Genomic DNA, 12,382 nt, shown 5'->3' on the forward strand with positions numbered 1-12,382 from the left:
CTAGTACCTAGTACCTAACACCTCCGCCAGGTATAAAGTTCCCCCGGTTGCCAGAGGTCGACACGTTGTCAATTCCCCAGTGTCTGTTCATACAATGGCTCTTCTACAACTTGCCTCGCGGCGTCTGCCCGCTGCCAGGAAGCTGGTTCCTGAAATCAACTCCGTGCTCCGGCCTCGGTTCACCGCAGTGCCCGTGCGATCCTTGAGCGCGACAGCTGCTCCCCAAGCAAAGGTGAATCTCCTGATGTGCTGATTGGAAATTCCTTGAGTATCGTACTCTATACTGACGTGTGGTCATTCTCCAGGATGATAGCTCCTTGCCCAACCCCGATCCCACCGCCGACTCCGCTTCCTCCTCCTTCATCAATGCTCAAACCCCGTTCATGGTCCCCACCTACGTCCGGCCACCTCCGGTGATGGTCAAGGGTCAGGGCAGCTATCTCTGGGATATGGAGAACAGAAAGTACCTTGATATGACGTCTGGTATTGCTGTCAACTCTCTTGGTCACTGTGACCCTGAGATCGCAAAGATCATCGCCGAACAGGTGTGCACCCAGAGTCTCCACATATGCTGGCTCCCGAAATACTAACGGTGAGGGCCTCTCCTCTAGTCTGAAATCCTCATCCACGCCTCGAACCTGTACTACAATGCTTGGACCGGAGCCCTGAGCAAACTCTTGATTGAGGTCACCCGCGAGTCCGGTGCCATGCGTGACGCTTCCCAGGTGTTCATCGCCAACTCCGGTACCGAGGCCAACGAGGCTGCCATCAAGTTCGCCCGCAAGGTCGGTCGCTCGCGCGACCCCTCGGGCGCCAAGCACGAGCTCGTCTCCTTCCACAACTCCTTCCACGGCCGCACGATGGGTGCCTTGTCCGCGACCCCCAACCCCAAGTACCAGACCCCCTTCTCGCCCATGCTGCCGGGCTTCAAGTACGGAAACTACAACGACGTGGAGCAGCTCCAGACTCTCATCACCGACAAGACTTGCGGTGTGATCGTCGAGCCCATCCAGGGTGAGGGCGGTGTCAACGTTGCCACCCCCGAGTTCCTGGTTGCTCTGCGCAAGCGTTGCGACGAGGTGGGCGCCGTCCTGATCTTCGACGAGATCCAGTGCGGTCTGTCCCGGACGGGCAGCCTCTGGGCGCACGGCCACCCTTCGCTGGCGCCCGCCTCCGGCGAGGCCGCTCACCCCGACATCCTGACCACCGCGAAGGCGCTGGGCAACGGCTTCCCCATCGGGGCCACCATCATCGCCGAGAAGACGGTTGCGTCGCACATCAAGCCGGGCGACCACGGAACCACCTTCGGTGGTAACCCCCTGGCCAGCCGCGTCGCCCACCACATTGTCAAGCGGTTGGCTTCGCCCGAGCTGCAGAAGCAGGTCGAGGACAAGTCGGCCGTGCTGCAGGCCGGCTTTGCTGCCCTCAAGCAGAAGCACCCGAACGTCATCTCACAGGTCCGCGGTCGCGGTCTGATCCTGGGTGTGCAACTCACCCCCGAGTTCGGCGCCAAGGCTGGAGACTTGGTGGCGGCTGCTCGCGAGCGTGGCATGCTGATCATCACCGCCGGTGAGGGCTGCATCCGGTTCGTGCCTTCGTTGACGATCACCGAGGAGCAGCTCAAGACGGGCCTGAAGATCTTCGAGCAGGCCTTGGAGGCTGTGATTGCCTAGATATGTGGAGTACATGCTTAATGATCGTCGAAAAAAAGTTAGAGGTGACAGAAAGACTGCTGGCCCGGGATTCTACACTAAGCGCTCGCTGCGGGTCTGACCTGCCTTTGCAACACTGCATCTTGTTCTGAGGATATATTTACATCACCGTTTTCCTTTCCGGCTCATAGCATAGACATGGGTTTAATAGAATGCATATCCGACATTGTACTTGGTGACGACAATGAAGCTTGAGAAGTGACATCTTCGGACGTGCTTAAGGTGCCTAAGCACAAGGCAGCAAGCATATTCATCCGAATATCAGACTCGGGCTCCTACATCGATGCTCCGAAAAGTCCGTCCTCCAGTGAGAGCCAGTCGTAGACTACTATCCTCACTTTCCCAGGCAACAACCAGCCAGTCCCACCCAACTAGAGCCCATCACGCAAGCTGAGCAAAAAGAAAAAACACTACTCATCACTAAACCCATTCGCATCCCGCCCAGTCAGCACACCCGAGCGAGTGGCGCGAGCCTCGTATACCCAACTCGACTGTATCTCCCGGATTCCTGCTCCCCGGCAGACACCGGAGCGAATTGGTGCAACAGCATATGCAATGTTACGGCCATTGAGTAACCATGGATCTGCCTGCTGAATTTGGGATGGGAAGCACCTTCCAGCCGTTCTTTGTATCTGACCCTCCATTTATACCGAAAAGCATCCAATGATGAGTCGAGAGAGCAATTATCTCACTATCGTCGGCGACTGCGCACAATGGCACGGGGCGCTGCGAGACCGTCCAAGCCTTTCGGCCATCGATGGCGATCCTCGAGACTGTACATCATAGTGATAGTATCGGTGGCTCTGTTTTCAGGTTGGTCCAATTCTCCAGAAACCTCGCGGACAATCGGGTTCTTCCAGGGAATACTGACAACAGGGGATTCCACAGACAACTTCCTCTTCACCTTCATCATCCCGATCCTGCCGGAGATCCTGGAGAGCCGCCTCCAGCAGCCCGCCGCGCGCATCCAGGCGCTGACCTCCATCATCCTCTCCATGAACGCCCTGGTCTCGATCATCCTCGCACCCGTGACGGGCTACGTGGCGGACAAACTGTCCTCGCGGAATTGGCTGCTGATCGCCGCGTGGGTGGTGAATATGTTCGGGACGGCGGTGACGGCGTGGTCGACGACACGTAGGTAGCTCCCTTCATTTTCACCGCAAAGGCATAGAGCCGAGCTGATGCAAAGACCCCCGCAGTAACCGGACTCATCATCGGCCGCCTCATCCAGACCGTCGCGGGCTCGGTGATCTGGATCGTCGGCATGGCGATGCTCGCCAACGCGGCCGGGGCGCGGCACCTGAGCAAGGCGTTCGGGGTCGCGGTCCTGCTGGTCTCCGCGGGCTTGCTGACCGGTCCGGCCGTGTCGGCCGCCCTGTACAAGTTCGTCTCCTACGGTGTCATGTGGTCGAGCGCGTTCCTCGTCCTGCTGACCGGGCTGGTCCTGCAACTGCTCGTCCTCGAACCGCGCGGGGATGGAGCGCGCGCCAGTTCCATCACCGCTCCCAACGACAGGGGCACGCGAGACGAGGAGCAAGACAGCGAGGCCCAGACCCTCGACGCCACCACCGCTCCGCTCCTCCCGTCCAGCCCGGCCGCAGAAGCCCGCTCCTACACATACCACACAACCACCAACCCCACCACCACCACCGCCGCCGACACCGACCCCCCAAGTCCGGCGGGAAGCAGCACCCCCGAAAAGGCGAACATCTACTGGCTCATCCTGCGCAAGAAGCGCGTGGCCGCCGGCCTGCTCGGCGACACGCTGCTGGCCGTCGTCATCGCGAGCTTCGAGGCCACGATCCCGCTGCACATCCGCGAGGTCTTCCGCTGGGACAGCTTCCACGCCGGACTCCTGTTCCTGCTGCTGCAGGCGCCGACGCTGCTCCTGGTGGTGCCCGTCGGCGGGCTCAAGGATCGGGTCGGGCTGCGGTACCCCGTCTCCCTGGGGTTCGGGCTGCTGGCGCCGTCGCTGGTGCTGCTGGGTCTCCCAGGCCACCAGGGGTTCCTGGGGACGAGCGGGGCCGTGGTGTATCTGGTGAGCTTGGTGGCGATTGGGGTGTGGAGGACGTTGATTCTGGGGTATGGCGGGGTGGAGGTTCTGAGTGAGTTGATCCCGTCCTTCTCGCGGTTCCTACTGTCATTTACCCTTCCGACGGTCCCCAAGGGATTGCTTTATGGCGAGTGAGGAGGATGCTGATGAGTGCAGACGGCGCGAACGAGCTCGCCGACGAGAAACCCGGCATCTTCGGCTCGAACGGCGGCTACTCGCGCACCTTCTCCTTGTCCAATGTCACCTGGAAGGGGGGCATGTTCGTCGGCCCCTTGGTCTCCGGGGCGTTGACTGAGGCGGTGGGGTATTTCTACATGAATTTGGTTCTGGGTACGTTTTGTCTACTCTTGGGTTGTGGTCGGTTTCAATTGGGCCGGATGCGCTGATTGCTTTTTTTGCCTTGGGATAGCTATCTTCTGTCTGCTGATGGGGATCGGGACCTTTGTTGTACTTGGGGATCATTGAGTGAGTGGTTCTAGGGGTCGATTTGCAGGAGCTGGATGCGGGGTCGCGGGGTCTAGGATTAGTTTTCCTGGACTTGACTAGGGGTGTTGGAGCCTTCGGGCTGGGATGGAGAAGCGCCCTGCGGGCTGGGTTTGGGGATGGTGGCACCGGCGACACCGGTAGCTGCTCTGCTGGTTGGAACACGGATGAGCAGTCAAGATCTGGGGTGGCTTTGCAGGTCAGCCGGATGGATACGGATGCATGGGTCTGAAAACAGGGTGATGGGGGTGAGGTTCGTGCCGGCTGCGTGGTAGAGCCGGGTGGCTGGAACCTGCATCAGCAGGTCTCCTTTTGCTTTTGGAGATAGTCAGCCCTTGTGTGACGTGGGTGCTTTGTAGGATTGTCTGTCTGAAAATGAAGTTTAGGGATAGCTGTGTTTCTTTGCTTTTCCTTGCTTGTAGAGGTTTCTATGTGGGATGTGTTGGGTGGTATTCGGTAAATGTACTACGTAGTTATCTGCGTATAGTGTACCAGATCTGAGAACATCTGCTAGTTTCCTGATGGGGTAAATGCCTCTCGTTGTAGTAGACTCGGTCATTGGTGCTCAGTGAGCGCAGTCATCGAAAGAACACTCTTGTTTTGACCGTACTCCACACGCAGTAATGGATGCCTCCATAAACCGGGATGACGCAGATATCAAGCGTTACCCAGCAGTCACCACCACAGCCACTGTTACAACCTCTAGGTCTGATTCGCGCTCTCCGCGCAAGGCTACCAGGCTAATGCTAAGACAAGCTGAGAGGACGCTGCTTCTACCAGACCTCAGAAGCGTCAATTTCACAATGACAAGCGTAGTATACTCCCCAGCCAACCAGACATAACCACTATCTCATCACAGCAATCAAATCTTCAGCCGATAACCTGATCACTTTCTTGCATACCCAAACAACAGACCACAACAGACTACAACACACCTCAAGTCCTACCCCTGCGAATCAAACCACAGCCCCAATCCCACCAAACACCAGGGCAATCACCAATCCCTCGGCCTCCCCTCCCCCAACAACTCCGGCCGCAGCACATAGATCGGATCCAGCTGCTCCACATGCCCACACGCCGGGTCACTCAGGGAGTACCCGATGATCTCCTGGACGGGGCGGTCGTACCGGCGGGCGACTTCCCTCGGCACGGCCAGGAACTGGTTCTCCTCCTGGCGCAGATACCCGCGCACCATGAAGGTGGCATAGCACAGGCGTTTCTGGTCGGCGGTGGTGTTGCAGCCGCCACCGTGGTAGGTGGAGGCGAATTGGACGAAGGCGTCGCCCTTGTCCATCTCGACGGAGACGGTGTCGCGGACGAGCGGCGGGGTTGGGCGGTCGGTGGCCCTGATGGGGGATTTATTTAGTTTGTAGATGGGGTTGGATGGTATGGTAAGGAGCTGGCTAGGTACGCACCACAAATGACTCCCCGGGATGAACGCCGTCCCGCCGTTCTCCCTGGTCACCCTGCACCCGGCCACCATCATCCCGATCTCCGTCTCGCGGTGGCGGTCGCGCTCGTCGTCCCACTCCGCGATCTCGGGGAGCCACGTGTGGTTGACGAAGGAGTCCCGGTGCAGCGGCTGGGCTTGGGCCCCGGGCCCGATCTCCATGGCCGTGCAGGTGGAGACATAGGGCTTGGAGATGGACTCCTTGCGCTGCTCGCCCCACCAGAACCAGTGGCGGGTCGTCAGGAAGTGGGTGCAGATGGCTTGGTAGATGGGGTTCATGAGCTGGGTCTTGGTGTAGGTCGGGCTGATGGCGATCATGGAGTTGGCGCGCTTCGTTTCCTCTAGATGCGCGTGAGTGGTTGTCAGAGAGACGGGTTGGATTAGGGAGCGCACTTGGGAAGAACACCCCATCCCACTCCGGGTCTTGGGCGAGCCGTTCTTTGACTTCCTCGTAGGTGCGGTCGATGTCTTCTTCGGCGATCAGGTCCTTGATGATCACCCCGCCGTCGCGCTTCATGTGGGCGAGGATCTCGAGGAGGGGCGTGTCTTTGGGGACGCATTGTACGCCCTTGCTGCTTGGTGGTTCCATGGTTGGTGATTCTGTCATTGTTGTGCAGGCAGTGATGAATCCTACAGCTGGGACATGTTCTTGCCAAGGTAGACACTTAGGCGGGCACGAGCGGATGGAGCTATTATATGGCAGTTCTCAGGGTCTATACTCGGCAGTCCGGACGATCTCATAGACTGGTAAGTTGGGATATCCCTTCCACGCCTCCTTGACCATGCTTGTGTCACCAGCCATGATCTTGAGAAGATGTAACGTGTGTCAGCATTCGCAATCCATTCTGGGCTGACTTGATGTCGCATCGATGCAACCTTGATCGCCTCGGGATTCCAATTCCTCGGCGAGCTAAACAAGTTGGACAACTCGATGTCTACCCTAAATCAGTGACAACCCCACTCGCAGGGTGCCCCGAACACGAGTATCACTAGCAACTGCTGAGACTTCACATCCTCGACAGTAAAGTTCTGACACAGCGCGACCTACAGGACATCTAAGTCAAGTCGACTGCATTATCTCTGAGTCAGAGACTGTAACACCGCAGCTAGATCCGAGGTCGATCCACTGACGAAAGCAACTGTCGCCCATGTGTTTGAAAATTAAAGTACATAAATACCGGCCCCAACCAACATGCACACTGCAGCATTGAGCCCACCCACACGCATCTTATCCCGCCGTTCACCATCACAATCGAAGCCCGAAATTCCTGTTGCATCATGGCTCCCCAAGTCATCGTCCTCGCCGGCGGAACCGGCGGATTCGGCCGGTATCTCGCCGAAGCCATCACCAGCAGCCCAGACTACGCCGTTGCCATCTTAACTCGATCGGTACAGACCCTATCTCTTCCAAGTCTCCTCCCCCACATCTCCCATTCCCACACCCCTCACAAGAATCCACAATCACTATCTGATACAAGAACCAGAACAAGAACAAGAACCCCCCACCCTGGACCGACCACCCCAAAATCACCACCCACCAAACCGACTACACGCCGACCTCCCTCCTCCCCATCCTCAACACCATGCAGGCCACCACCCTCCTCTCTCTCATCCGCTGCCCCAACGACGCCTACCTTCCGCTGCACACCCACCTCCTGGACGCGTGCATCGCCTCGCAGACCTGCAAGCGCCTCATCCCGTCCGAGTGGGCCGGCAACGTCGACGACTTCCCGCTGCTGCCGCGCTCCTACGGCGGCACGCGCGCCCCCTTCCGCGAGATCCTGCGGTCCCGGGCCGCCAGTCACCACGTCGAGTGGACGCTGGTCCACCACGGCTGGTTCATGGACTATTTCTTACCGGAACACAAGTCGTACATGGCGTACATCCCCGGCGAGTTTCCGGTCGATCCGCAGACGTGGACGTACCATGTGAAGGGGTCGGGGGAGGGGGCGCAGTCGTGGACGTGGTCGAGGGATTTGGCCAGGGCGGTGGTGCGGTTGCTGGGGCGGGAGCGGTGGGTATGTTTTTCTTGCCTTGCTTGGAGCGGGGAAGGGCTAGGGTTGTGGGAGTGGGGTTAGGGGGTGATGGGATGGGATGGTGTACCTAGTATGCAAGGTGCTAATTGTTGGGGTGGTAGGAACCGGTGACTTATGTGGCTGGGGAATGGAGCACGTTTAATCAGGCGGTGGGGTTGTTGGAGAAGTATTACGGTATGTCTGCCTTGTATCATACTCTGTGTCTAAGGGGATTGGAGGCTGCGTGCTGATCACCGGGAGATGGAAGGCCGTCCCTTTAAGAGGGAGTATCGGTCCGTCGAGCAGATCGAGTACGATGTCGAGCACCATCCGACACCCCCGGATGATCCGAATATCGCGCTGGCGGAGCTGGAGGAGTGTACGATTAAAGGGGCGATTTGCTGCCCCCGGGAGAAGACGTTACGGCAGAAGGAGGAGTTCTTTGCTGGGATGGAGTTTGTGCGGCTGGAGGAGTTGCTGGTCAGGGCTGAGAGGGAGGGGTTTACTTGATCGGCTGTCTGTGGTGGTTGATCTGGAGTCGCTAGGCATTAAACCTGTTCTTGAGGTGATATGCCTGATTTGAGTATAATAGATGTTTCTGGGTCGATGCTCATCTCTTCCATTTCCTTGATGCAAGGTATGAGTTCGCAGTCGTTGACATGAGAATCGGGTATCATGATTCATCATCAGCTGAGACACCCAGCTTGCATGAATGAGCATAGTCCATAACATCTAGACTGCTGAGAACAAGCTTTCTACCGTTCTCCCCGCTGATTCTCCTAACCATGGACTGGCGATAGAGTTTCACCCCGACTCCAGAAAATCGAAGTTAGGGTTGACTTCACATGGGCAGCGGCGAGTCTGTAGAGGGGGGAATTCTTATCGCACGTCAATTAAAATGCTTATCGGCACGTGATGTGGCGACGGCCTCGACCGCGACCGCGACGCCTCCTACTCTTTCTACATCTACATCTACACCTCCTCACTCCAAAGCCTACGATCCGAACAAGTCGAAGAGGGACAGAAAAAAATGGCAACCGACCGACCCTCGACCCCTCCGCCTCAGACGGGCACCACCAAGCCCGGTGAGCTCCCCCGGGGCCCGCTCACTCCGGAGCAGCTGCGACGGATCGTACGTCCTTCCCTCGCTTTTTCTTAATCCAGCCTTCCTGACAATTTGTGGAATCTGGTAGGAAATCAACCGCATGAAAGCCAAAGCCATCCGCGAACAGCGTGATGCCGAAGCAGCAGCCGCCGCAACGAAAGGCGTCAAAAGAACCTACACCACCATGACCGCGCAACCCACCCCCTCCACCGTCCGCGATGCCACCACTTCTACAACCCGACCCCTCGATACCATCCGCCCGGCGCGCAACTTCACGAAATTCGTCGACTACGACTTCAGCAAGATGACGGACACGAAAGGCGGGTTTCTATCGGTGGACGACGACCCCCACAACAAGGCGCTGAACGTGCAGGACCCCAAAGCCGAGCAGAAGCCCGCCGGCATGACGCAGAAGGAGTGGGAGCGGCAGTTGCTGGTGAAGGCGCTGCGGCGGGAGCGCGCGGGGCCCTTCGAGCCCGGGTTGAGTGTGCTGGAGGAGAAGGAGAAGCAGAAGGCGTGTCGCGAGTGCGGGAGCTTGGAGATCGATTGGAAGTGGGAGGAGGAGTTGCGGTGTCGAATCTGTCATGCCTGTAAGGAGCGGTTTCCGGAGCGGTACAGTCTGTTGACCAAGACGGAGGCGAAGGAGGATTATCTTTTGACGGATCGTGAGTGTTTCCTTTCCCTTTCCCCGGTTCTCGAGGGTACGGGATATATCGGCGGGGGTTAGGGATGGGTTATGCTGACTTCTTGTGGGTAGCTGAGCTCCGCGACGAAGAGTTGCTGCCGCATCTGGAGCGGCCGAACCCCCACAAGTCCACGTGGAACAACATGATGCTCTACCTGCGGTATCAGGTCGAGGAGTATGCCTTCTCCGACAAGAAGTGGGGGTCGCCCGAGGCGCTGGATGCGGAGTTCGAGCGGCGCGAGGGCGAGAAGAAGCGGCGCCGCGAGGCCAAGTTCAAGACGAAGCTGCAGGACCTCAAGAAGCGGACGCGCGTGGATGCGTACCGGCGGAATCGGATGGGCGCGGCCGGCGGGGCGTTCGGCGACGATCTGGGGAATGGCGGGCGGCATGTGCATCAATGGGGTCGGTCGGTGGAGAATCCCGAGACGGGGATCGGGGTCAAGACGTGTGTGGATTGTGGAATGGAGGTGGAGGAGTTGGAGTTTTGAGGGGAGTGGGATGTATGCACATCGGTATTGATACATGGTAGTGGTAGATTTAATTGATGAGATACGATCTTTACTGAGGGTGGTGTAGACGCCTCAAGGGGGGCTGAATAGCCCCGGGAAGCCTTACGCACGGCCGCCGTTCTACCTTTAAGGTTGATCGACAGCACCGTTGATACTAACTATTTATAAGTATTTCTGCGCCACAGCAGCAAGTCTCCTCGCCTAGGTTACGCAAGTATAAGATGTGTTATCAGCAACACAGAACAGACATGCAATCTCACCATGTTCGGACACGAGCATCTCCGACCCGGGGCTAGGGCTTGCTACGTGAACAGTTAATGCAGCCAAGATATTTAGCATCGATTAGCGGCAGAGACTAGCTGGGCCCAACAGATGCCCTCCCACGAGGCTATATTTCCGACTTTGTCCCGCCAATCTGACATATCTGACCGTTCAAGCATGCGAAACCGATATGCCGTGCCTTTCTGCCCTCATACTATTGCTGGCGCTGGCCCTCGCGGCCCACGCCCAGAATTTTACTGACAGCGCACCCCACAACACCCCCGACCTCGAATCCCTCTTCCGCCCCGTCCTCTCGCCCGACGCGCAGATCATCTACCCGACGTGGCCGAACTGGACGGACCGGATCCAGCAGCGCTGGTCCGCGTACCAGGCCCCGTCGTATAGGGCAGCCATCCGGGCAGCGACTGTGTCGGATGTGCAGAACATTGTACTCTTCTTCCCCCCGTACCCCAGTGGATCTTTCCAAGTATTTCCACGAGCAGAGCTAATCCCAAGCCAAGATCAAAACCGCCAACGCCCACGACATCCCCTTCCTGGCCACCGGCGCCGGCCACGGCGTCTCCGCCACCTTGGCCCACATGCAGGCGGGCATCAACATCGACCTCAGCGGGTTCCGGTACGCACACCTCCATCCCGCCGGCGACCGCCTCACCGTCGGCGGGGGCACCAAGTTCCAGGAGATGTGGGATGTGCTGTATGCTGCTGGGAAGGAGATCCGTACGTTATTTTCTTGTTTCCCCTTCCATCCACCTCCATCCCTTCCCAATTGCCAAGCTAATACCGCGATGCGGCGGCGGGAGGGGAACCAGAAACCGGCGCCGCCCAATGCGTGGGCACGATCGGCGCCACGCTGGGGGCGGGGATAGGCCCCCTCCAAGGCCGGCGGGGCCTGATGATCGACGCGCTGACCTCGGCGACGCTCGTCACGGCGGCGGGGGAAGTGGTGACGGCGTCGGCGACCGAGAACGCCGACCTCTTCTGGGGCGTGCGCGGCGCCGGCTGGAACTTCGGGGTCGTGGTCGAGGCCACCTACCAGGTGTACGAGGCCACGAACGCGGGCCAGGTGCTGGAGGGCGATATGTTGTTTGCGGCGAGCGCGAACGCGAGTGTGTGGGAGACGTTGCGGGAGTTTGACGGGGACGACAATCTGCCGGATGTGTTGGCGTTGACGGTGGTTTTGGGGTGGAATCCGGGGTTGGATATGGTATGTTTTCACCTCGTACCCGCCTGCTAGTATAGGATGGGAAAGGGCGTGCATGCTGAAACAAGGATAGGCGACCATCCTCGTCAACTTCATCTACTACGGCCCGCCCGAGGCCGCCGAGCCCTACCTCCAGCGCTTCCGCGCGCTGGGCCCGCTCCGCGCCCGCTTCGCCCCGGTCCTGCCCTGGAACAAACTCTACTCCAAGCTGTTCTTCAGCGAGGATCCCTCCCCCTGCGAGCACGACCTCCGGCTCATCTACGGCGGTGCCGGGCTCAGGCGCACCGATGTCGCTACTTTTGTGGAGTACACGGATGCCTTTGCCGGCTTTGCGAGGGAGTATCATGGTCGGATCGCGGCGTCGGTGGTGTTTTCGCGGTTTCCGACGCAGGCGGTGAAGCTGGGGGACAGGCGGGGAGAGGACATGGCGTATGCGTTTCGGGACATCGAGACGCATGTGCTCTTCAAGGCGACGTTTGTGGATGACGATGACCAGGCGGAGGAGCGGGTCAATGCGTGGGTCGTGGAGAGCCGGGAGTGGTTTGCGCGGACGAGTGGGTTTGTTGACCCGGAGGGGCGGGGGCAGCTGGTGCTCTACAATAACTATGCGCATGGGGACGAGGGGCCCGAGGTGTGGTATGGGAAGAGGAGTTTGGTCAGGTTGGCGGCGTTGAAGCGGAAGTGGGATCCGTTCGAGCGGTTCAGTTTCTACCATCCGGTCCCAGTGGACTATGGGGTGGAGAATTGGCGGGATCAGTGATTGGATATATTGTAGCAACCAGCAAAGCTATATAGAGGGTGGTAGACTATCCAGCAAGCCCATCGTTGCACTGCACTGCACTGCACTCCACTCCACTCCACTCCACTGCACACTCCTCTTCCTCTGG

The 12,382-nt window shown here is 58.8% G+C and overlaps 6 protein-coding genes across 6 annotated transcripts; 5 read left to right on the top strand and 1 right to left on the bottom strand.

Annotated features, from left to right (window-relative positions):
- Window positions 1-94: 94 nt before the first annotated feature.
- Window positions 95-1,673, top strand: BO72DRAFT_389358 (acetylornithine transaminase; the record flags this gene model as incomplete). The annotated part of the gene is made up of 3 exons (XM_040941763.1): window positions 95-232; window positions 306-545; window positions 612-1,673. The coding sequence occupies 3 exons, from the start codon at window positions 95-97 to the stop codon at window positions 1,671-1,673; spliced, it is 1,440 nt and encodes a 479-aa protein (XP_040796535.1).
- A 752-nt stretch (window positions 1,674-2,425) lies between these two features.
- On the top strand, window positions 2,426-4,151 carry BO72DRAFT_472372 (MFS general substrate transporter; the record flags this gene model as incomplete). The annotated part of the gene is made up of 4 exons (XM_040947136.1): window positions 2,426-2,525; window positions 2,601-2,846; window positions 2,912-3,817; window positions 3,922-4,151. 4 exons carry the CDS (start codon window positions 2,426-2,428, stop codon window positions 4,149-4,151), a joined length of 1,482 nt encoding a protein of 493 aa, XP_040796536.1.
- A 1,091-nt stretch (window positions 4,152-5,242) lies between these two features.
- On the bottom strand, window positions 5,243-6,287 carry BO72DRAFT_500914 (phytanoyl-CoA dioxygenase family protein; the record flags this gene model as incomplete). The annotated part of the gene is made up of 3 exons (XM_040948932.1): window positions 5,243-5,594; window positions 5,664-6,039; window positions 6,092-6,287. 3 exons carry the CDS (start codon window positions 6,285-6,287, stop codon window positions 5,243-5,245), a joined length of 924 nt encoding a protein of 307 aa, XP_040796537.1.
- A 689-nt stretch (window positions 6,288-6,976) lies between these two features.
- On the top strand, window positions 6,977-8,223 carry BO72DRAFT_531829 (NAD(P)-binding protein; the record flags this gene model as incomplete). Its single annotated transcript, XM_040950401.1, has 4 exons — window positions 6,977-7,087; window positions 7,183-7,716; window positions 7,836-7,908; window positions 7,982-8,223. The coding sequence occupies 4 exons, from the start codon at window positions 6,977-6,979 to the stop codon at window positions 8,221-8,223; spliced, it is 960 nt and encodes a 319-aa protein (XP_040796538.1).
- A 519-nt stretch (window positions 8,224-8,742) lies between these two features.
- On the top strand, window positions 8,743-10,063 carry rad14 (DNA repair protein RAD14; the record flags this gene model as incomplete). The annotated part of the gene is made up of 3 exons (XM_040942548.1): window positions 8,743-8,845; window positions 8,907-9,483; window positions 9,576-10,063. Coding segments are annotated over 3 exons (1,096 nt in total), but the record flags the coding sequence as incomplete, so codon positions are not given.
- A 228-nt stretch (window positions 10,064-10,291) lies between these two features.
- Window positions 10,292-12,324, top strand: BO72DRAFT_439530 (FAD-binding oxidoreductase). The gene is made up of 4 exons (XM_040943418.1): window positions 10,292-10,721; window positions 10,795-11,011; window positions 11,104-11,498; window positions 11,569-12,324. Exons 1-4 carry the CDS (start codon window positions 10,464-10,466, stop codon window positions 12,253-12,255), a joined length of 1,557 nt encoding a protein of 518 aa, XP_040796540.1. The 5' UTR covers window positions 10,292-10,463; the 3' UTR covers window positions 12,256-12,324.
- Window positions 12,325-12,382: the final 58 nt, after the last annotated feature.

The sequence above is a fragment of the Aspergillus fijiensis genome, assembly GCF_003184825.1.
Source record: "Aspergillus fijiensis CBS 313.89 unplaced genomic scaffold BO72scaffold_74, whole genome shotgun sequence".
Classification (NCBI taxonomy): Eukaryota; Fungi; Ascomycota; class Eurotiomycetes; order Eurotiales; family Aspergillaceae; genus Aspergillus; species Aspergillus fijiensis.

Excerpts from the sequence above, each read along its gene's own strand:
- BO72DRAFT_439530 (XM_040943418.1), top strand. The coding sequence starts at position 10,464 with ATGCCGTGCCTTTCTGCCCTCATACTATTGCTGGCGCTGGCCCTCGCG. Across the intron at positions 11,012-11,103 it reads TGCTGCTGGGAAGGAGATCC|AAACCGGCGCCGCCCAATGC; the intron begins GTACGTTATTTT and ends GAGGGGAACCAG. Across the intron at positions 11,499-11,568 it reads GGAATCCGGGGTTGGATATG|GCGACCATCCTCGTCAACTT; the intron begins GTATGTTTTCAC and ends AAACAAGGATAG.